This window comes from Oncorhynchus masou, chromosome 24 (genome assembly GCF_036934945.1).
Source record: "Oncorhynchus masou masou isolate Uvic2021 chromosome 24, UVic_Omas_1.1, whole genome shotgun sequence".
NCBI lineage: Eukaryota > Metazoa > Chordata > Actinopteri > Salmoniformes > Salmonidae > Oncorhynchus > Oncorhynchus masou.
The window spans coordinates 8,463,665-8,487,989 of NC_088235.1; the positions used below are offsets into that span (position 1 = coordinate 8,463,665).

Genomic DNA, 24,325 nt, shown 5'->3' on the forward strand with positions numbered 1-24,325 from the left:
CTCTGTACCAGTACCCCCTGTATATAGCCTCCACATTGACTCAGTACCAGTACCCCCTGTATATAGCCTCCATATTGACTCTGTACCAGTACCCCCTGTATATAGCCTCCACATTGACTCTGTACAGGTACCCCCTGTATATAGCCTCCACATTGACTCTGTACCGGTACCCCCTGTATATAGCCTCCACATTGACTCTGTACCAGTACCCCCTGTATATAGCCTCCACATTGACTCTGTACCAGTACCCCCTGTATATAGCCTCCACATTGACTCTGTACCAGTACCCCCTGTATATAGCCTCCACATTGACTCTGTACCGGTACCCCCTGTATATAGCCTCCACATTGACTCTGTACCGGTACCCCCTGTATATAGCCTCCACATTGACTCAGTACCAGTACCCCCTGTATATAGCCTCCACATTGACTCTGTACCGGTACCCCCTGTATATAGCCTCCACATTGACTCTGTACTAGTACCCCCCTGTATATAGCCTCCACATTGACTCTGTACCGGTACCCCCTGTATATAGCCTCCACATTGACTCTGTACCAGTACCCCCTGTATATAGCCTCCACATTGACTCTGTACTGGTACCCCCTGTATATAGCCTCCACATTGACTCTGTACCGGTACCCCCTGTATATAGCCTCCACATTGACTCTGTACCGGTACCCCCTGTATATAGCCTCCACATTGACTCTGTACCGGTACCCCCTGTATATAGCCTCCACATTGACTCTGTACCAGTACCCCCTGTATATAGCCTCCACATTGACTCTGTACCGGTACCCCCTGTATATAGCCTCCACATTGACTCTGTACCGGTACCCCCTGTATATAGCCTCCACATTGACTCTGTACCGGTACCCCCTGTATATAGCCTCCACATTGACTCTGTACCGGTACCCCCTGTATATAGTCTCCACATTGACTCTGTACCGGTACCCCCTGTATATAGCCTCCACATTGACTCTGTACCGGTACCCCCTGTATATAGCCTCCACATTGACTCTGTACCAGTACCCCCTGTATATAGCCTCCACATTGACTCTGTACCGGTACCCCCTGTATATAGCCTCCACATTGACTCTGTACCGTAACACCCTGTATATAGCCTCCACATTGACTCTGTACCGGTACCCCCTGTATATAGCCTCCACATTGACTCTGTACCGGTACCCCCTGTATATAGCCTCCACATTGACTCTGTACCGTAACACCCTGTATATAGCCTCCACATTGACTCTGTACCGGTACCTCCTGTATATAGCCTCCACATTGACTCTGTACCGTAACACCCTGTATATAGCCTCCACATTGACTCTGTACCGGTACCTCCTGTATAAAGCCTCCACATTGACTCTGTACCGTAACACCCTGTATATAGCCTCCACATTGACTCTGTACCGGTACCTCCTGTATATAGCCTCCACATTGACTCTGTACCGTAACACCCTGTATATAGCCTCCACATTGACTCTGTACCGGTACCTCCTGTATATAGCCTCCACATTGACTCTGTACCGTAACACCCTGTATATAGCCTCCACATTGACTCTGTACCGGTACCCCCTGTATATAGCCTCCACATTGACTCTGTACTGGTACCCCCTGTATATAGCCTCCACATTGACTCTGTACCGGTACCTCCTGTATAAAGCCTCCACATTGACTCTGTACCGGTACCCCCTGTATATAGCCTCCACATTGACTCTGTACCGTAATACCCTGTATATAGCCTCCACATTGACTCTGTACCGGTACCTCCTGTATAAAGCCTCCACATTGACTCTGTACCGTAACACCCTGTATAAAGCCTCGTTGTTGTTCTTTTATTGCTAATTTTTATTTATTTCACTTTAGTTTATTTAGTAAATATTTTCCTCACTCTCATTTTTCTTCAAACTGTATTGTTGGTTAAAGGCCTTGACAGCGTTTCACGGTCAGTGACGTTGCCACGTTTGTTGTGCCTCATTGAAACACGAAAAGGTCTCGACTCGTGTAAATCCATACTTCTCCTGATTTATTAGGACAAGACGGTGTGTCATGACACAACCACTGGAGTTGACGTGGCCGGCGTTGAACAGGGCTCATTAAAGTGTGTTGACGTTGACGTGGCCGGCGTTGAACAGGCCCTTTAAAGTGTGTTATCCTGATGTAAGAGGGAGCCAAGAATCCAACAATGAGGGAGGTGGAGAAGAAGAGAGTGAGGGAGCCAAGAATCCAACAATGAGGGAGGTGGAGAAGAAGAGAGTGAGGGAGCCAAGAATCTGAGGGAGGTGGAGAAGAAGAGAGGGAGGGAGAGAGGGGGCCAAGAATCCAACAATGAGGGAGGTGGATAAGAAGAGAGGGAGGGAGAGAGGGAGCCAAGAATCTGAGGGAGGTGGAAAAGAAGAGAGGGAGGGAGAGAGGGAGCCAAGAATCCAACAATGAGGGAGGTGGATAAGAAGAGAGGGAGGGAGAGAGGGGGCCAAGAATCCAACAATGAGGGAGGTGGAGAAGAAGAGAGAGAGGAGAGGAGAGGAGAGGAGAGGAGAGGAGAGGAGAGGAGAGGAGAGGAGAGGAGAGGAGAGGAGAGGAGAGGAGAGGAGAGGAAGGGAGGGAGTTTCAGCAGGGTTTCCTACATAGTTAAACTGTGTGTGTCAAAGAGCACAGAACAGTCAAGTGGATCTGGTCATTCACATAAAGGGTTCAATACCCTCAGACGCTGTCGTTTCTTGACACACACACACGGAAGCACACACACGGAAGCACACACACGGAAGCACACACACACACAAAAACTTACACAGACACAAAGACACATACACACGCACACACACACTTTGTAAAACAGCTGAGTCAGTCAGCCAGAAAAGGAACTGAGCCTCTCACCATGACGATGCCCCCAGACTGCTCTGCTGTACACATGCTCATGATGGGTGCCATGCCGATGGTGGTACCCTGGAAGAACACCCCACTGTGGAGACAAACAACACCAGTAGAACACGAGTAGAACACCCTGCAGTGGAGACAAACAACACCAGTAGAACACGAGTAGAACACCCTGCTGTGGAGACAAACAACACCAGTAGAATACCCTGCTGTGGAGACAAACAACACCAGTAGAACACCCTGCTGTGGAGACAAACAACACCAGTAGAACACCCTGCAGTGGAGACAAACAACACCAGTAGAACACCCTGCTGTGGAGACAAACAACACCAGTAGAACACCCTGCAGTGGAGACAAACAACACCAGTAGAACACGAGTAGAACACCCTGCAGTGGAGACAAACAACACCAGTAGAACACGAGTAGAACACCCTGCAGTGGAGACAAACAACACCAGTAGAACACCCTGCTGTGGAGACAAACAACACCAGTAGAACACCAGTAGAACACCCTGCTGTGGAGACAAACAACACCAGTAGAACACGAGTAGAACACCCTGCTGTGGAGACAAACACCAGTAGAACACCAGTAGAACACCCTGCAGTGGAGACAAACAACACCAGTAGAACACCAGTAGAACACCCTGCTGTGGAGACAAACAACACCAGTAGAACACCCTGCTGTGGAGACAAACAACACCAGTAGAACACGAGTAGAACACCCCACTGTGGAGACAAACAACACCAGTAGAACACCCTGCTGTGGAGACAAACAACACCAGTAGAACACCAGTAGAACACCCTGCTTTGGAGACAAACAACACCAGTAGAACACGAGTAGAACACCCTGCTGTGGAGACAAACAACACCAGTAGAACACAAGTAGAACACCCCACTGTGGAGACAAACAACACCAGTAGAACACCCCACTGTGGAGACAAACAACACCAGTAGAACACCCTGCTGTGGAGACAAACAACACCAGTAGAACACCCTGCTGTGGAGACAAACAACACCAGTAGAACACGAGTAGAACACCCTGCTGTGGAGACAAACAACACCAGTAGAACACCCTGCTGTGGAGACAAACAACACCAGTAGAACACCCCACTGTGGAGACAAACAACACCAGTAGAACACCCTGCTGTGGAGACAAACAACACCAGTAGAACACGAGTAGAACACCCTGCTGTGGAGACAAACAACACCAGTAGAACACAAGTAGAACACCCCACTGTGGAGACAAACAACACCAGTAGAACACCAGTAGAACACCCTGCTGTGGAGACAAACAACATCAGTAGAACACGAGTAGAACACCCTGCTGTGGAGACAAACAACACCAGTAGAACACCCTGCTGTGGAGACAAACAACACCAGTAGAACACGAGTAGAACACCCTGCTGTGGAGACAAACAACACCAGTAGAACACAAGTAGAACACCCCACTGTGGAGACAAACAACACCAGTAAACACCAGTAGAACACCCTGCTGTGGAGACAAACAACACCAGTAGAACACCAGTAGAACACCCTGCTGTGGAGACAAACAACACCAGTAGAACATCCCACTGTGGAGACAAACAACACCAGTAGAACACCAGTAGAAAACCCTGTTGTGGAGACAAACAACACCAGTAGAACACCAGTAGAACACCCTGCTGTGGAGACAAACAACACGAATAGAACACCAGTTTAAAACCCTGCTGTGGAGACAAACAACACCAGTAGAATACCAGTAGAACAACCTGCTGTGGAGACAAACAGTAGAACAACACTTGAAGACCAGTAGAACAACACTAGAACAACACTAGAACAACACTAGAACACCAGTAGAACAACACTAGAACAACACTAGAACAACACTAGAACAACACTAGAACAACACCACTAGAACAGCACTAGAACACCACTAGAACACCACTAGAAAACCAATAGAACACCAATAGAACAACACTAGAACAACACTAGAACACCAGTAGAACACCAGTGGAACAACACTAGAACACCAGTAGAACAACACTAGAACAACACGAAAACACCAGTAGAACAGAACTAGAACAACACTTGAACACCAGTAGAGCAACACTAGAACAAAACTAGAACACCAGTAGAACAGCACTAGAACAACACTAGAACACCACTAGAACACCAGTAGAACAGCACTAAAACAACACTAGAACACCACTAGAACACCAGTAGAACAACACTAGAACAACACTAGAGCACCAGTAGAACACCACTAGAACAACACGAGAACACCAATAGAACAACACTAGAACAACACTAGAACACCAGTAGAACACCACTAGAACAACAGAAGCAGGAGAGAGCAATAACTAACATGTACAGTAACCCTCTCTGGATGTGAGGTTGACTAGTACAGTAGTACAGTAGTAGTAGTAGTAGTAGTATAGTATTAAAATAGTAATAGTATAGTAGCATAATAGTAGTACAGTAATAGTACAGTAGTAGTACATTAGTACAGTAGTAGTATAGCAGTACATTAGTAGTACTGTAGTAGTACAGTAGTGCAGTAGTACAGTAGTAGTAAAGTTGTAGTAGAGTAGTCGTACAGTAATACATTAGAGGTAGAGTAGCAGTACAGTAGTAGTATAGCAGTAGTACATTGGTATTAGTATAGTAGTAGTGTAGTGGTATAATAGTAGTAGTATAGTAGTAGTACAGCTGGATTAGTATAGCAGTAGTAGTATAGTACTAGTGTAGTAGTAGTATAGTAGTAGTGCAGTAGTAGTATAGTAGTAGTGTAGTGGTATAATAGTAGGAGTATATTAGTAGTATAGTAGTAGTGTAGTAGTAGTGTAGTGGTATAATAGTAGTAATATAGTAGTAGTGTAGTAGTTGTGCAGTGGTATAATAGTAGTAGTATAGTAGTAGTGTAGTGGTATAATAGTAGGAGTAGTAGTATAGTAGTAGTGTAGTGGTATAATATTAGGAGTAGTAGTATAGTAGTAGTGTAGTGGTATAATAGTAGTAGTATAGTAGTAGTACAGCTGTACTAGTATAGTAGTAGTGTAGTAGTAGTATAGTAGCGGTACAGCTGTGTTAGTATAGCAGTAGTATAGTAGTAGTGTAGTAGCAGTATAGTAGTAGTTTAGTAGTAGTGTAGTAGTAGTAGTATGATAGTAGTGTAGTAGTAGTATAGTAGTAGTGTAGTGGTATAATAGTAGTAGTATAGTAGTAGTATAGTGGTATAAGAGTAGTGGTATAGTAGTAGTATAGTAGTAGTGCAGCTGTATTAGTATAGTAGTAGTATAGTAGTAGTATAGTAGTAGTGTAGTAGTAGTATAGTAGTAGTTTAGTAGTAGTGTAGTAGTAGGAGTATGATAGTAGTGTAGTAGTAGTATAGTAGTAGTGTAGTGGTATAATAGTAGTAGTATAGTAGTAGTATAGTGGTATAAGAGTAGTGGTATAGTAGTAGTATAGTAGTAGTGCAGCTGTATTAGTATAGTAGTAGTATAGTAGTAGTGTAGTAGTAGTATAGTAGTAGTGTAGTAGTAGTAGTATGATAGTAGTGTAGTAGTAGTATAGTAGTAGTGTGGTGGTATAATATTAGTAGTATAGTAGTAGTGTAGTAGTATAGTGTAGTAGTATAGTAGTAGTGTAGCAGAAGTATAGTAGTAATGTAGTAGTAGTGTAGTACTATAGTAGTAGTGTAGTAGTGTAGTAGTAGTGCAGTGGTATAATAGTAGTAGTATAGTAGTAGTGCAGCTGTATTAGTATAGTAGTAGTATAGTAGCAGTATAGTAGTAGTGTAGTAGTAGTATAGTAGTAGTTTAGTAGTAGTGTAATAGTAGTAGTGTGATAGTAGTGTAGTAGTATAGTGTAGTAGTATAGTAGAAGTGTAGCAGAAGTATAGTAGTAGTGTAGTAGTAGTGTAGTACTATATTAGTAGTGTAGTAGTATAGTAGTAGTGTGGTAGTAGTATGGTAGTAGTGCAGTGGTATAATAGTAGTAGTATATTAGTAGAATAGTAGTAGTGTAGTAGTACTATAGTAGTATTTTAGTGGTATTATAGTAGTAGTGTAGTAGTATAATAGTAGTATTATAATAGTAGTAGAGTAGTGGCATACTAGTAGTAGTATAGCAGTAGTACAGCTGTATTAGTATAGTAGTAGTATAGTAGTATAATGGTAGTATAATAGTAGTACTATAGTAGTAGTGTAGTAGTAGTATAGTAGTAGTGTAGCAGTAGTATAGTAGTAGTGTAGTGGTATAATAGTATTAGGGTAGTGGTATAATAGCAGTGGTATAGTAGCGGTACAGCTGTGTTAGTATAGCAGTAGTATAGTAGTAGTGTAGTAGCAGTATAGCAGTAGTATAGTAGTAGTGTAGTAGTAGTATAGTAGTAGTGTAGCAGTAGTATAGTAGTAGTGTCGTGGTATAATAGCAGTGGTATAGTAGTAGTACAGCTGTATTAGTATAGCAGTAGTAGTATAGTGGTCGTGTAGTAGTAGTGTAGTGGTATAATAGTAGTAGTATAGTAGTAGTGTGGTAGCAGTGCAATGGTATAATAGTAGTAGTATAGTAGTAGTGCAGTAGTAGTATAGTAGTAGTGTAGTAGCAGTGCAGTGGTATAATAGTAGTAGTATAGTAGTATTTTATTTATTTTATTTTTATTTTACCTTTATTTAACCAGGCAAGTCAGTTAAGAACAAATTCTTATTTTCAATGACGGCCTGGGAACAGTGGGTTAACTGCCTGTTCAGGGGCAGAATGACAGATTTGTACCTTGTCAGCTCGGGGGTTTGAACTCGCAACCTTCCGGTTACTAGTCCAACGCTCTCACCACTAGGCTACCCTGCCGCCCCAGTAGTGCATTGGTATAATAGTAGTATTATAATAGTTGCAGTGTAGTGTCATAATAGTAGTATAGTGGCAGTAGTATAGCTGTATTAGTATAGTAGTAGTATAGTAGTAGTGTAGTAGCAGTGCAGTGGTATAATAGTAGTATTATAATAGTTGTAGTGTAGTGTCATAATAGTAGTATAGTGGTAGTAGTATAGCTGTAGTAGTATAGTAGTAGTGCAGTAGTAGTATAGTAGTAGTGTAGTGGTATAATAGTAGTATTATAATAGTTGTAGTGTAGTGTCATAATAGTAGTATAGTGGTAGTAGTATAGCTGTATTAGTATAGTAGTAGTATAGTAGTATAATGGTAGTATACTATTAGTGGTATAGTAGTAGTGTAGCAGTAGTGTAGTAGTAGTGTAGTAGTAGTGTAGTGGTAGTGTAGTGGTAGTACAGCTGTATTAGTATAGTAGTAGTATAGTAGTATAATGGCAGTATAATAGTAGTAGTAGTATAGTAGTAGTGTAGTAGTAGTATAGTAGTAGTGCAGTAGTAGTATAGTAGTAGTGCAGTAGTAGTAGTAGTAGTGTAGTAGTAGTGTAATAGTAGTGTAGTAGTAGTGTAGTGGTAGTGCAGTGGTAGTACAGCTGTATTAGTATAGTAGTAGTATAGTAGTATAATAGCAGTATAATAGTAGTAGTAGTATAGTAGTAGTGTAGTAGTAGTATAGTAGTAGTGCAGTAGTAGTATAGTAGTAGTGTGGTAGTAGTATAGCATTAGTGTGGTTGTAGTATAGTAGTAGTGTAGTGGAATAGTAGTAGTAGTATAGTAGTAGTGTAGTGGTATAATAGTAGTTGTATAGTAGTAGTGTAGTGGTATAATAGTAGTAGTAGTATAGTAGTAGTACAGCAGTATTATTATAGTAGTAGTGTAGTAGTAGTGTAGTAGCAGTGTAGTAGTAGTATATTAGTAGTATAGTAGTATAATGGTAGTATACTAGTAGTAGTATAGTAGTAGCTTAGTAGTAGTGTAGTAGAAGTATAGTAGGAGTGTAATAGTAGTATAGTGGTACCACAGTAGTATAATGGTAGTATAATGGTAGTATAATAGTAGTATAATAGTAGTAGTATAGTAGTAGTGTAGTAGTAGTATAGCAGTGGGAGTATAGTAGTATAGTGGTAGCAAAGTAGTATAATGGTTGTATAATAGTAGTATTATAGCAGTAGTGTAGTAGTAGTATAGTAGTGGGAGTATAGCAGTATAGTAGAAGTATAGTAGTATAATGGTAGTAGTATAGTAGTAGTGTAGTGGTATAATAGTAGTAGTATAGTAGTAGTACAGATGTATTAGTATAGTAGTAGTTACCTGACCAGCTGTGCATTATCGTGGGGCCTGTTGGGCAGCAGTTTGAGTTTCCTCCAGTCCAGGAACTCATGCAGGGTGGTGAAAGGGTCCTGGGTGATTGGACACCTATCCTGGTCGCTCCACACCTCCAACCCCACCAGAGCTACACGGATGTTCAGGGCACGGTAAAACTAGGGGGGAGAGAGGGGGTGGGAGTGGGGGAGGGATGGATGGATGGGGGATGGAGGGAGGGTGGATGGGGGAGGGAGGGGTGGAGGGAGAGAGGGGATGAGGGTGGATGGAGGAGGGAGAGAGGAGGGGGGGGTGGATGGGGGGGAGGGAGAGGGGGTGGATGGGGGGGAGGGAGGGTGGATGGGGAGGGATGGATGATGGGGGAGGGAGGGAGGGTAGATGGGGGAGGTAGAGATTGGGGGTGGATGGGGGAGGGATGGATGGGGGGAGAGGGGAGGGATGGATGGGGTAGGGAGGAGGGGAGGGAGAGAGTGGGTGGGAGGGGGGAGGGATCGATGGGGGAGGGAGAGATGGGGGGTGGATGGGGTAGGGATGGATGGGGGAGAGAGGGAGGGTGGATGGGGGAGGGATGGATGATGGAGGGAGGGAGGGGATGAGAGAAAGAGAGGGGGAGTGAGGGATGGGGGAGGGAGAGAGAGAGAAATCAAGAAGGAGAGAGGAGGAGAGAGGAGGAGAGAGGAGGAGAGAGGAGGAGAGAGGAGGAGAGAGGAGGAGAGAGAGAGAAATCAAGAAGGAGAGAGGAGGAGATATCCTAGTGGTATGAAAGACTGGAATGTACCCCAGCAAACCTTCTAAATTCCTAATTTAAAAACCTTCAAACCGTAACAAGCTTTTAATAAGATCTGTCTTTGACTTTACAACAGTGATGATACACGGTTGATCGTATTCCAACCCTCATCTATATCATATTACGTTCCATATTGATGTCAACTCCACACCAGCTCTCAGTGGACTTACAGGATCAATCATCCGTTCATAATTCAACCGTCCCGGACTCTCAGGTCGGTTCATTCACAACAGGCTGAGAGAGACCCATTTGATGGAATCATGTTTCATCTGGCCTCAGCTCATATCTGACTGGGTCTGCATCCCAAACGACTCCCTCATCCCTATGGGTCCTGGTCAAATGGCTCCCTCATCCCCTATGGGTCTTGGTCATAAGTAGTGCACAGGGTATAATTTGGGACGCAGAAGGGATATTGATTTGGTCGTTACCTTGTCCACGTAATTGGCGATCTCAGCCAGCCTCTGTTTGACCTTCTCCACATCCTTCCCTTGTTTCTGGAACTGAGGAGGAGGGAGGAGGTGAGGGGCAGGAGGAGATGATGGAGGAGGGGCAGAAGGAGGGGGGAGGAGGAAGTAGGAGGAGGAGGAGGTGGAGGTGGAGGTGGAGGTGAGGGGCAGGAGGAGATGAGGGAGGAGGGGCAGAAGGAGGGGGAGGAGGAAGTAGGAGGAGGAGGAGGTGGAGGGAGGAGGAGGAGGTGAGGGGCAGGAGGAGATGATGGAGGAGGGGCAGAAGGAGGGGGGAGGAGGAAGTAGGAGGAGGAGGAGGTGGAGGGAGGAGGAGGAGGTGAGGGGCAGGAGGAGATGATGGAGGAGGGGCAGAAGGAGGGGGGAGGAGGAAGTAGGAGGAGGAGGTGGAAGGAGGAGGAGGAGTAGGAGTAGGAGGAGGTGAAGGGAGGAGGAGGAGGTGGAGGGAGGAGGAGGAGGTGGAGGTGGAGGTGGAGGTGAGGGGCAGGAGGAGATGAGGGAGGAGGGGCAGAAGGAGAGGGAGGAGGAAGTAGGAGGAGGAGGAGGTGAGGGGAAGGAGGAGATGGTGGAGGAGGGGCAGAAGGAGAGGGAGGAGGAAGTAGGAGGAGGAGGAGGTGAGGGGAAGGAGGAGATGATGGAGGAGGGGCAGAAGGAGGGGGGAGGAGGAAGTAGGAGGAGGAGGAGGTGAGGGACAGGAGGAGATGAGGGAGGAGGGGCAGAAGGAGGGGGAGGAGGAAGTAGGAGGAGGAGGAGGTGGAGGGAGGAGGAGGAGGTGAGGGGCAGGAGGAGATGAGGGAGGAGGTGCAGAAGGAGGGGGAGGAGGAGGTAGGAGGAGGAGGAGGTGGAGGGAGGAGGAGGAGGTGAGGGGCAGGAGGAGATGAGGGAGGAGGGGCAGAAGGAGAGGGAGGAGGAAGTAGGAGGAGGAGGTGGAGGGAGGAGGAGGAGGTTAAGGGCAGGAGGAGATGAGGGAGGAGGGGCAGAAGGAGGGGGGGAGTAGGAGGAGGAGGTGGAGGGAGGAGGAGGAGGAGGTGGAGGGAGGGGGAGGAGAAACAAATATTTAAAAAAGGAAAAGAAGAAGAATAAGAGGAAGAGGAAGTTGTCATAGGGGGTGAGTATTCCAGGCTGCATTACATCAAACCTGATCACTGATAAACCTGCCGAAGGCAGCATGATACTGTGACAGCCAGTCCCCACTCTCTCAGTCTGTCCTCAATAACTTCCACTCATCACAGTCCAGCACATCAACTAAAAGGGGTTAACTGGACAACTACTGGGGCTCTGTCACACTGACCTTCATTTACTGTCAGAGACAAGAGAAGACAAGAGAAGACAGGCTCTGTCACACTGACCTTCATTAACTGTCAGAGACAAGCGAAGACAAGAGAAGACAGGCTCTGTCACACTGACCTTCATTAACTGTCAGAGACAAGAGAAGACAAGAGAAGACAGGCTCTGTCACACTGACCTTCATTAACTGTCAGAGACAAGAGAAGACAAGAGAAGACAGGCTCTGTCACACTGACCTTCATTTACTGTCAGAGACAAGAGAAGACAAGAGAAGACAGGCTCTGTCACACTGACCTTCATTTACTGTCAGAGACAAGAGAAGACAAGAGAAGACAGGCTCTGTCACACTGACCTTCATTTACTGTCAGAGACAAGAGAAGACAAGGGAAGACAGGCTCTGTCACACTGACCTTCATTTACTGTCAGAGACAAGAGAAGACAAGAGAAGACAGGCTCTGTCACACTGACCTTCATTTACTGTCAGAGACAAGAGAAGACAAGAGAAGACAGGCTCTGTCACACTGACCTTCATTAACTGTCAGAGACAAGCGAAGACAAGAGAAGCCAAGAGAAGACAGGCTCTGTCACACTGACCTTCATTAACTGTCAGAGACAAGAGAAGATAAGAGAAGACAGGCTCTGTCACACTGACCTTCATTAACTGTCAGAGACAAGAGAAAACAAGAGAAGACAGGCTCTGTCACACTGACCTTCATTTACTGTCAGAGACTAGAGAAGACAAGAGAAGACAGGCTCTGTCACACTGACCTTCATTAACTGTCAGAGACAAGAGAAGACAAGATAAGCCTGGCTCTCAAAAGAAGACAGGTTATCTGCTCACTGCCCACAAAATGAGCTGGAAAATTAGCTGAATTTCCTAACCTCCTGCCAAATGTGTGATCATATTAGAGACACATATTTCACAGATTACACAGATCCACAAAGAATTCAAAAACAAATCCAATAATGATAAACTCCCAAATCTATTGGGTGAAATACCACAGTGTTACATCACATCAGCAAGATTTATGACCTGTTACCACAAACACCATTGTACATACAGCCTATATTTATGCTTCTTTATTTTACCTTTTGTACTTTAACCAAAGCCCTTTGAAATGAAACATCCTCTCCCCCATTTCATCTCTCTCTCTCTCTCTCTCTCTCTCTCTCTCCCTCTCTCTCTCTCTCTCCCTCTCTCCCTCTCTCCCCCTCTCTCTCTCCCTCTCCCTCTCCACCTCCCTCTCCCTCTCCCTCTGTCTGCCCTCTCTCAGAACACATGAAGCATAGTGGGAGTAGTGGAGGAGAGCCCCACCTATGAGTCAGATGGTCAAATACCTAACGATAATAGAACTGGAATGGGAGTCTGATGTGTGTCTCTGGGGTTTGATGTGACAGCGGAAGGTGAAAGTTCACCCCAGGTCACCCTATGGTGCTTACCTCTCTGTTGTCAGCTACGATGATCAGCTCCACATACTTGGTGGTGCTCTGGGTATGTCTCCTCTGCTGTGGGGGGGAGGAAAGGGTGAGATGAGGAGAGAGGAGGGGAGAGAGAGGGAGAGAAAGAGAGATTGAATTGAGATAGAGAGAGGAGGGGAAAGGGAGAGAGGGATATTGAGAGAGGAGGGGAGAGAGAAGGAGAGAAAGAGAGATTGAATTGAGATAGAGAGAGGAGGGGAAAGGGAGAGAGAGATATTGAGAGAGGAGGGGAGAGAGAAGGAGAGAAAGAGAGATTGAATTGAGATAGAGAGAGGAGGGGAAAGGGAGAGAGGGATATTGAGAGAGGAGGGGGGAGCGAGGGAGAGAGAGAGAGATTGAATTGAGATAGAGAGAGGAGGGGAAAGGGAGAGAGGGATATTGAGAGAGGAGGGGAGAGAGAGGGAGAGAAGGAGAGATTGAATTGAGATAGAGAGAGGAGGGGAAAGGGAGAGAGGGATATTGAGAGAGGAGGGGAGAGAGAGGGAGAGAAAGAGAGATTGAATTGAGATAGAGAGAGGAGTGGAAAGGGAGGGAGAGAGAGAGGGGGAGAGAGGGAGAGAAAGAGAGATTGAATTGAGATAGAGAGAGGAGGGGAAAGGGAGGGAGAGAGAGAGGGGGAGAGAGGGAGAGAAAGAGAGATTGAATTGAGATAGAGAGAGGAGGGGAAAGGGAGAGAGGGATATTGAGAGAGGAGGGGGGAGAGAGGGAGAGAAAGAGAGATTGAATTGAGATAGAGAGAGGAGGGGAAAGGGAGGGAGAGAGGAGGGGAGAGAGAGGGAGAGAAAGAGAGATTGAATTGAGATAGAGAGAGGAGGGGAAAGGGAGAGAGGGATATTGAGAGAAGAGGGGAGAGAGAAAGAAAGGAAAGGAAGATAGAGAGAAATAATATTATGACATTTGAAAAGCCTATTATTTTGGAACTTCTGTGAGTGTAATGTTTACTGTTCATTTTTTATTGTTTATTTAATTTATGTTTATTATCTACTTCACTTGCTTTGGCAATGTTAACATATGTTTCCCAGGCGAATAAATCACCTTGATTTGAATTGACTTGAGATAGAGAGAGGAGGAGAAAGGGAGAGGGGGGGGGGGGGGAGAGGGACAGAGAGAGGGAGAGACAGAGACAGAGAGAGAGAGAGAGAGGGAGAGACAGAGACAGAGAGAGAGAGAGAGAGAGAGAGAGAGAGAGAGAGAGAGAGAGAGAGAGAGAGGAGAGAGAGAGGGAGGAGAGAGACTTGTATCTTTCAGATCATCAAGAGGAAACATTTCACCGTTCTCTCTAAACAGGGCAGCAGTAAATATCACAGCCAGATCATTCAATCCAGCTTGACACCTGGACAACACCTCGACTGCATCACAAATGGCACCTGATTCCCCATGTAGTGCACTATATTCAACCAGAGAACCTGATTCCCCATGTAGTGCACTATATTCAACCAGAGAACCTGATTCCCCATGTAGTGCACTATATTCAACCAGAGACCCTGATTCCCCACGTAGTGCACTATATTCAACCAGAGTACCTGATTCCCCACGTAGTGCACTATATTCAACCAGAGTACCTGATTCCCCATGTAGTGCACTATATTCAACCAGAGAACCCGATACCCCATGTAGTGCACTATATTTAACCAGAGAACCTGATTCCCCATGTAGTGCACTATATTCAACCAGAGAACCCGATACCCCATGTAGTGCACTATATTTAACCAGAGAACCTGATTCCCCATGTAGTGCACTATATTCAACCAGAGAACCCTGGGGCGGCAGGGTAGCCTAGTGGTTAGAGCGTTGGACTAGTAATCAAAAGGTTGCAAGTTCAAACCCCCAAGCTGACAAGGTACAAATTTGTCGTTCTGCCCCTGAACAGGCAGTTAACCCACTGTTCCCAGGCCGTCATTGAAAATAAGAATTTGTTCTTAACTGACTTGCCTAGTTAAATAAAGGTAAAATAAAAAAAAAATAATAATAAATTCCCCACATAGTGCACTATATTTAACCAGAGAACCTGATTCCCCATGTAGTGCACTATATTTAACCAGAGTACCTGATTCCCTCCGTAGTGCACTATATTTAACCAGAGCCATGTGCAACTACTGCCTTTCTCTTTATCCCTCCTATCAATCCACTGCCACCCTCCCGTCTAATCCACTTGCTCTGAAAGACAGGCCTAAACCAGGACAGATAGGCTACTCTGAGAGACAGGCCTAAACCAGGACAGACAGGCTACTCTGAGAGACAGGCCTAAACCAGGACAGACAGGCTACTCTGAGAGGCAGGCCTAAACCAGGACAGACAGACTACTCTGAGAGACCAGAAGTCCCAACAAGAACAGTAAACAAAAAAGAATTTACCAGCTGGGGACATTTTGTTAGTCCCCACAAGGTCAAATGCTATTTCTATGGGGTTTAGGGTTAAGGTTAGAATTTCATAAAGGGTTAGGAATAGGAGTTAGGGTTAGGTTTAGGGGTTAAGGTTATGGTTTTTGGGTTAAGGTTAGGCTAAGAGTACCGGTAAGGGTTTAGGAAAATAGGATTTTGAATGGGACTGAATTGTGTGTCCCCACAAGGTTAGCTGTGTGTGTGTGTGTGTGTGAGTGTGAGTGTGAGTGTGAGTGTGAGTGTGTGTGTGTGTGTGTGTGTGTGTGTGTGTGTGTGTGTGTGTGTGTGTGTGTGTGTGTGTGTGTGTGTGTGTGTGTGTGAGAGTGTGAGTGTGTGTGATTGTGCTCTCTCTCATTACAAAACCTGGGTTTCTGATGATATTATGTATTGGCCAATTGGAGTCTATGATGCCACAGGCCACCACTTCGGAGCAGGAGAAGGAGCCGTTTCAAGGACAGCTTCATACAGAAGAATTAGGAATCTATTCTCTTCTACAGCTGAATACAGAACAATTAGGAATCTATTCTATTCTATTCTACAGCTGAATACAGAACAATTAGGAATCTATTCTATTCTACAGCTGAATACAGAACAATTAGGAATCTATTCTATTCTATTCTACAGCTGAATAGAGAACAATTAGGAAACTATTCTATTCTACAGCTGAATAGAGAACAATTAAGAATCTATTCTATTCTATTCTACAGCTGAATACAGAACAATTAGGAATCTATTCTATTCTATTCTACAGCTGAATACAGAACAATTAAGAATCTATTCTATTCTATTCTACAGCTGAATACAGAACAATTAAGAATCTATTCTATTCTATTCTACAGCTGAATACAGAACAATTAGGAATCTATTCTATTCTATTCTACAGCTGAATAGAGAACAATTAGGAAACTATTCTATTCTACAGCTGAATAGAGAACAATTAAGAATCTATTCTATTCTATTCTACAGCTGAATACAGAACAATTAAGAATCTATTCTATTCTATTCTACAGCTGAATACAGAACAATTAGGAATCTATTCTATTCTATTCTACAGCTGAATAGAGAACAATTAGGAAACTATTCTATTCTACAGCTGAATAGAGAACAATTAAGAATCTATTCTATTCTATTCTACAGCTGAATACAGAACAATTAGGAATCTATTCTATTCTATTCTACAGCTGAATACGGAACAATTAGGAATCTATTCTATTCTACAGCTGAATACAGAACAATTAGGAATCTATTGTATTCTACAGCTGAATACAGAACAATTAGGAATCTATTCTATTCTATTCTACAGCTGAATAGAGAACAATTAGGAAACTATTCTATTCTACAGCTGAATAGAGAACAATTAAGAATCTATTCTATTCTATTCTACAGCTGAATACAGAACAATTAGGAATCTATTCTATTCTACAGCTGAATACAGAACAATTAGGAATCTATTCTATTCTATTCTACAGCTGAATACAGAACAATTAGGAATCTATTGTATTCTACAGCTGAATACAGAACAATTAGGAATCTATTCTATTCTACAGCTGAATACAGAACAATTAGGAATCTATTCTATTCTACAGCTGAATACAGAACAATTAGGAATCTATTATATTCTATTCTACAGCTGAATACAGAACAATTAGGAATCTATTCTATTCTACAGCTGAATACAGAACAATTAGGAATCTATTCTATTCTATTCTACAGCTGAATACAGAACAATTAGGAAACTATTGTATTCTATTCTACAGCTGAATAGAGAACAATTAGGAATCTATTCTCTTCTACAGCTGAATAGAGAACAATTAGGAAACTATTCTATTCTATTCTACAGCTGAATAGAGAACAATTAGGAATCTATTCTCTTCTACAGCTGAATAGAGAACAATTAGGAATCTATTCTCTTCTACAGCTGAATACAGAACAATTAGGAATCTATTCTATTCTACAGCTGAATACAGAACAATTAGGAATCTATTGTATTCTACAGCTGCATACGGAACAATTAGGAATCTATTCTGTTCTATTCTATTCTACAGCTGCATACGGAACTATTAGGAATCTATTCTGTTCTATTCTATTCTACAGCTGCATACGGAACAATTAGGAATCTATTCTGTTCTATTCTATTCTACAGCTGCATACGGAACTATTAGGAATCTATTCTATTGTATTGTATTCTACAGCTGAATTCATAACTATTAGGAATCTATTATGTTCTATTGTATTCTACAGCTGCATACGGAAATATTTCAGAGGCACTTAAATCCACAGCTAATCGTCTAGTCGTCATTCTTTTCCAGTCCAGTGATAAAACAGAGGACAAAGTCAAAACAGCTTTAAATCACAGGGACAAATCCCAGACACGTGTTACATTTGGTACCTGATCTCAAACCTAACCCCCTTCCTCAGCCTCTCCCACCCTCCCTCTCTCCTTCTCAGCCATACAGGACACTAAGGTATCTCTCTGTCGGTGTCCCTCCCTCTCTCCTCCCATCTAAGCCATACAGGACACTAAGGTATCTCTCTGTCGGCGTCCCTCCCTCTGTCCTCCCATCTAAGCCATACAGGACACTAAGGTATCTCTCTCTCTTAGAGATAGGTAACATAGATATTCAGACAGTACATGACACTACAGTATCTCTCTGCAGGCGTCTCCTAGAGATAGGTAACATCGATATTCAGACAGTAGAGGACACTACAGTATCTCTCTGCCGGCGTCTCTTAGAGATAGGTAACATAGATATTCAGACAGTACATGACACTACAGTATCTCTCTGCCGGCGTCTCTTAGAGATAGGTAACATAGATATTCAGACAGTAGAGGACACTACAGTATCTCTCTGCCGGCGTCTCCTAGAGATAGGTAACATAGATATTCAGACAGTAGAGGACACTACAGTATCTCTCTGCCGGCATCTCCTAGAGATAGGTAACATAGATATTCAGACAGTACATGACACTACAGTATCTCTCTGCCGGCGTCTCTTAGAGATAGGTAACATAGATATTCAGACAGTACATGACACTACAGTATCTCTCTGCCGGCGTCTCCTAGAGATAGGTAACATAGATATTCAGACAGTACTTGACACTACAGTATCTCTCTGCCGGCGTATCTTAGAGATAGGTAACATAGATATTCAGACAGTACATGACACTACAGTATCTCTCTGCCGGCGTCTCCTAGAGATAGGTAACATAGATATTCAGACAGTACTTGACACTACAGTATCTCTCTGCCGGCGTATCTTAGAGATAGGTAACATAGATATTCAGACAGTAGAGGACACTACAGTATCTCTCTGCCGGCGTCTCTTAGAGATAGGTAACATAGATATTCAGACAGTACATGACACTACAGTATCTCTCTGCCGGCGTCTCTTAGAGATAGGTAACATAGATATTCAGACAGTAGAGGACACTACAGTATCTCTCTGCAGGCGTCTCTTAGAGATAGGTAACATAGATATTCAGACAGTACATGACACTACAGTATCTCTCTGCAGGAGTCTCTTAGAGATAGGTAACATAGATATTCAGACAGTACATGACACTACAGTATCTCTCTGCAGGCGTCTCTTAGAGATAGGTAACATAGATATTCAGACAGTAGAGGACACTACAGTATCTCTCTGCCGGCGTCTCCTAGAGATAGGTAACATAGATATTCAGACAGTACATGACACTACAGTATCTCTCTGCCGGCGTCTCTTAGAGATAGGTAACATAGATATTCAGACAGTAGAGGACACTACAGTATCTCTCTGCAGGCGTCTCTTAGAGATAGGTAACATAGATATTCAGACAGTACATGACACTACAGTATCTCTCTGCAGGAGTCTCTTAGAGATAGGTAACATAGATATTCAGACAGTACAGGACACTACAGTATCTCTCTGCCGGCGTCTCCCAGAGATAGGCAACATAGATATTCAGACAGTAGAGGACACTACAGTATCTCTCTGCCGGCATCTCCTAGAGATAGGTAACATAGATATTCAGACAGTACATGACACTACAGTATCTCTCTGCCGGCGTCTCTTAGAGATAGGTAACATAGATATTCAGACAGTACATGACACTACAGTATCTCTCTGCCGGCGTCTCCTAGAGATAGGTAACATAGATATTCAGACAGTACTTGACAGTACAGTATCTCTCTGCCGGCGTATCTTAGAGATAGGTAACATAGATATTCAGACAGTACATGACACTACAGTATCTCTCTGCCGGCGTCTCCTAGAGATAGGTAACATAGATATTCAGACAGTACTTGACACTACAGTATCTCTCTGCCGGCGTATCTTAGAGATAGGTAACATAGATATTCAGACAGTAGAGGACACTACAGTATCTCTCTGCCGGCGTCTCTTAGAGATAGGTAACATAGATATTCAGACAGTACATGACACTACAGTATCTCTCTGCCGGCGTCTCTTAGAGATAGGTAACATAGATATTCAGACAGTAGAGGACACTACAGTATCTCTCTGCAGGCGTCTCTTAGAGATAGGTAACATAGATATTCAGACAGTACATGACACTACAGTATCTCTCTGCAGGAGTCTCTTAGAGATAGGTAACATAGATATTCAGACAGTACATGACACTACAGTATCTCTCAGCAGGAGTCTCTTAGAGATAGGTAACATAGATATTCAGACAGTAGAGGACACTACAGTATCTCTCTGCCGGCATCTCCTAGAGATAGGTAACATAGATATTCAGACAGTACATGACACTACAGTATCTCTCTGCAGGCGTCTCTTAGAGATAGCTAACATAGATATTCAGACAGTAGAGGACACTACAGTATCTCTCTGCCGGCGTCTCTTAGAGATAGGTAACATAGATATTCAGACAGTAGAGGACACTACAGTATCTCTCTGCCGGCGTCTCTTAGAGATAGGTAACATAGATATTCAGACAGTAGAGGACACTACAGTATCTCTCTGCCGGCGTCTCCTAGAGATAGGTAACATAGATATTCAGACAGTACAGGACACAACAGTATCTCTCTGCTGGCGTCTCTTAGAGATAGGTAACGTATTCTAAAACAGGGCCTAATGGCAGATGAAACAGTGTGCGTATTCGGGAGGAGCAGGGGGCATAAATCCATGTCGTAACAGTCCCAAATAGCAACCCTACTCCTCATGGGCCCTGGTCAAAAGCAGTGCACTGTTGAGGGAATAGGGTGCCATTTGGTATTCAGTTATCAAGAGTACTTCATGAGCATAAATCCACATCGTAGCTCTACTGACTGAGGTTTGATCTGAAGACCTCCTAGTCTCTACTCACTGAGGTTTGATCTGAAGACCTCCTTGTCTCTACTGACTGAGGTTTGATCTGAAGACCTCTTAGTCTCTACTGACTGAGGTTTGATCTGAAGACCTCCTAGTCTCTACTGTCTGAGGTTTGATCTGAAGACCTCCTAGTCTCTACTGACTGAGGTTTGATCTGAAGACCTCCTTGTCTCTACTGACTGAGGTTTGATCTGAAGACCTTCTTGTCTCTACTGAATGAGGTTTGATCTGAAGACCTCCTAGTCTCTACTGACTGAAGTTTGATCTGAAGACCTCCTTGTCTCTACTGACTGAGGTTTGATCTGAAGACCTCCTAGTCTCTACTGACTGAGGTTTGATCTGAAGACCTCCTAGTCTCTACTGAATGAGGTTTGATCTGAAGACCTCCTTGTCTCTACTGACTGAGGTTTGATCTGAAGACCTCCCAGTCTCTACTGACTGAGGTTTGATCTGAAGACCTCCTTGTCTCTACTGACTGAGGTTTGATCTGAAGACCTCCTTGTCTCTACTGACTGAGGTTTGATCTGAAGACCTCCCAGTCTCTACTGAGTGAGGTTTGATCTGAAGACCTCCTAGTCTCGACTGACTGAGGTTTGATCTGAAGACCTCCCAGTCTCTACTGACTGAGGTTTGATCTGAAGACCTCCTTGTCTCTACTGAATGAGGTTTGATCTGAAGACCTCCTAGTCTCTACTGACTAAGGTTTGATCTGAAGACCTCCTAGTCTCTACTGACTGAGGATTGATCTGAAGACCTCCTTGTCTCTACTGACTGAGGTTTGATCTGAAGACCTCCTTGTCTCTACTGACTGAGGTTTGATCTGAAGACCTCCTAGTCTCTACTGTCTGAGGTTTGATCTGAAGACCTCCTTGTCTCTATTGACTGAGGTTTGATCTGAAGACCTCTTAGTCTCTACTGACTGAGGTTTGATCTGAAGACCTCCTTGTCTCTACTGACTGAGGTTTGATCTGAAGACCTCCTAGTCTCTACTGACTGAGGTTTGATCTGAAGACCTCCTTGTCTCTATTGACTGAGGTTTGATCTGAAGACCTCCTTGTCTCTACTGACTGAGGTTTGATCTGAAGACCTCCTAGTCTCTACTGACTGAGGTTTGATCTGAAGACCTCCTAGTCTCTACTGAATGAGGTTTGATCTGAAGACCTCCTTGTCTCTACTGTCTGAGGTTTGATCTGAAGACCTCCTAGTCTCTACTGACTGAGGTTTGATCTGAAGACCTCCTTGTCTCTACTGACTGAGGTTTGATCTGAAGACCTCCTAGTCTCTACTGACGGAGGTTTGATCTGAAGACCTCCTTGTCTCTACTGAATGAGGTTTGATCTGAAGACCTCCTAGTCTCTACTGACTGAGGTTTGATCTGAAGACCTCCTTGTCTCTATTGACTGAGGTTTGATCTGAAGACCTCCTTGTGTCTACTGACTGAGGTTTGATCTGAAGACCTCCTAGTCTCTACTGACTGAGGTTTGATCTGAAGACCTCCTAGTCTCTACTGAATGAGGTTTGATCTGAAGACCTCCTAGTCTCTACTGACTGAGGTTTGATCTGAAGACCTCCCAGTCTCTACTGACTGAGGTTTGATCTGAAGACCTCCTTGTCTCTACTGACTGAGGTTTGATCTGAAGACCTCCTTGTCTCTACTGAATGAGGTTTGATCTGAAGACCTCCTTGTCTCTATTGACTGAGGTTTGATCTGAAGACCTCCTTGTCTCTACTGATTAAGGTTTGATCTGAAGACCTCCCAGTCTCTACAGCCTGAGGTTTGATCTGAAGACCTCCTAGTCTCTACTGACTGAGGTTTGATCTGAAGACCTCCTAGTCTCTACTGTCTGAGGTTTGATCTGAAGACCTCCTTGTCTCTACTGTCTGAGGTTTGATCTGAAGACCTCCTTGTCTCTACTGACTGAGGTTTGATCTGAAGACCTCCGAGTCTCTACTGATTGAGGTTTGATCTGAAGACCTCCGAGTCTCTACTGACTGAGGTTTGATCTGAAGACCTCCCAGTCTCTACTGATTGAGGTTTGATCTGAAGACCTCCGAGTCTCTATTGACTGAGGTTTGATCTGAAGACCTCTTAGTCTCTACTGACTGAGGTTTGATCTGAAGACCTCCTAGTCTCTACTGTCTGAGGTTTGATCTGAAGACCTCCTAGTCTCTACTGACTGAGGTTTGATCTGAAGACCTCCTTGTCTCTACTGACTGAGGTTTGATCTGAAGACCTTCTTGTCTCTACTGACTGAGGTTTGATCTGAAGACCTCCTAGTCTCTACTGACTGAAGTTTGATCTGAAGACCTCCTTGTCTCTACTGACTGAGGTTTGATCTGAAGACCTCCTAGTCTCTACTGACTGAGGTTTGATCTGAAGACCTCCTAGTCTCTACTGAATGAGGTTTGATCTGAAGACCTCCTAGTCTCTACTGACTGAGGTTTGATCTGAAGACCTCCTTGTCTCTACTGAATGAGGTTTGATCTGAAGACCTCCTTGTCTCTATTGACTGAGGTTTGATCTGAAGACCTCCTTGTCTCTACTGACTGAGGTTTGATCTGAAGACCTCCTAGTCTCTACTGACTGAGGTTTGATCTGAAGACCTCCCAGTCTCTACTGACTGAGGTTTGATCTGAAGACCTCCTTGTCTCTACTGACTGAGGTTTGATCTGAAGACCTCCTTGTCTCTACTGAATGAGGTTTGATCTGAAGACCTCCTTGTCTCTATTGACTGAGGTTTGATCTGAAGACCTCCTTGTCTCTACTGATTAAGGTTTGATCTGAAGACCTCCCAGTCTCTACAGCCTGAGGTTTGATCTGAAGACCTCCTAGTCTCTACTGACTGAGGTTTGATCTGAAGACCTCCTAGTCTCTACTGTCTGAGGTTTGATCTGAAGACCTCCTTGTCTCTACTGTCTGAGGTTTGATCTGAAGACCTCCTTGTCTCTACTGACTGAGGTTTGATCTGAAGACCTCCGAGTCTCTACTGATTGAGGTTTGATCTGAAGACCTCCGAGTCTCTACTGACTGAGGTTTGATCTGAAGACCTCCCAGTCTCTACTGATTGAGGTTTGATCTGAAGACCTCCGAGTCTCTATTGACTGAGGTTTGATCTGAAGACCTCTTAGTCTCTACTGACTGAGGTTTGATCTGAAGACCTCCTAGTCTCTACTGTCTGAGGTTTGATCTGAAGACCTCCTAGTCTCTACTGACTGAGGTTTGATCTGAAGACCTCCTTGTCTCTACTGACTGAGGTTTGATCTGAAGACCTTCTTGTCTCTACTGACTGAGGTTTGATCTGAAGACCTCCTAGTCTCTACTGACTGAAGTTTGATCTGAAGACCTCCTTGTCTCTACTGACTGAGGTTTGATCTGAAGACCTCCTAGTCTCTACTGACTGAGGTTTGATCTGAAGACCTCCTAGTCTCTACTGAATGAGGTTTGATCTGAAGACCTCCTTGTCTCTACTGACTGAGGTTTGATCTGAAGACCTCCCAGTCTCTACTGACTGAGGTTTGATCTGAAGACCTCCTAGTCTCTACTGACT

At 44.1% G+C, this 24,325-nt stretch overlaps 1 protein-coding gene across 1 annotated transcript in view; it reads right to left on the reverse strand.

Annotated features, from left to right (window-relative positions):
• The window catches only part of LOC135513380 (disintegrin and metalloproteinase domain-containing protein 12-like), a 280,995-nt gene that overhangs the window by 102,153 nt on the left and 154,517 nt on the right, over positions 1–24,325 (reverse strand). The window contains exons 7-10 of the mRNA XM_064936305.1: positions 13,046–13,111; positions 10,283–10,354; positions 9,056–9,225; positions 2,881–2,965 (exon numbers count right to left, since the gene is read on the reverse strand). Of these exons, the coding sequence (XP_064792377.1) occupies positions 2,881–2,965; positions 9,056–9,225; positions 10,283–10,354; positions 13,046–13,111 (393 nt within the window). The remainder of the gene's footprint in view (positions 1–2,880; positions 2,966–9,055; positions 9,226–10,282; positions 10,355–13,045; positions 13,112–24,325) is intronic.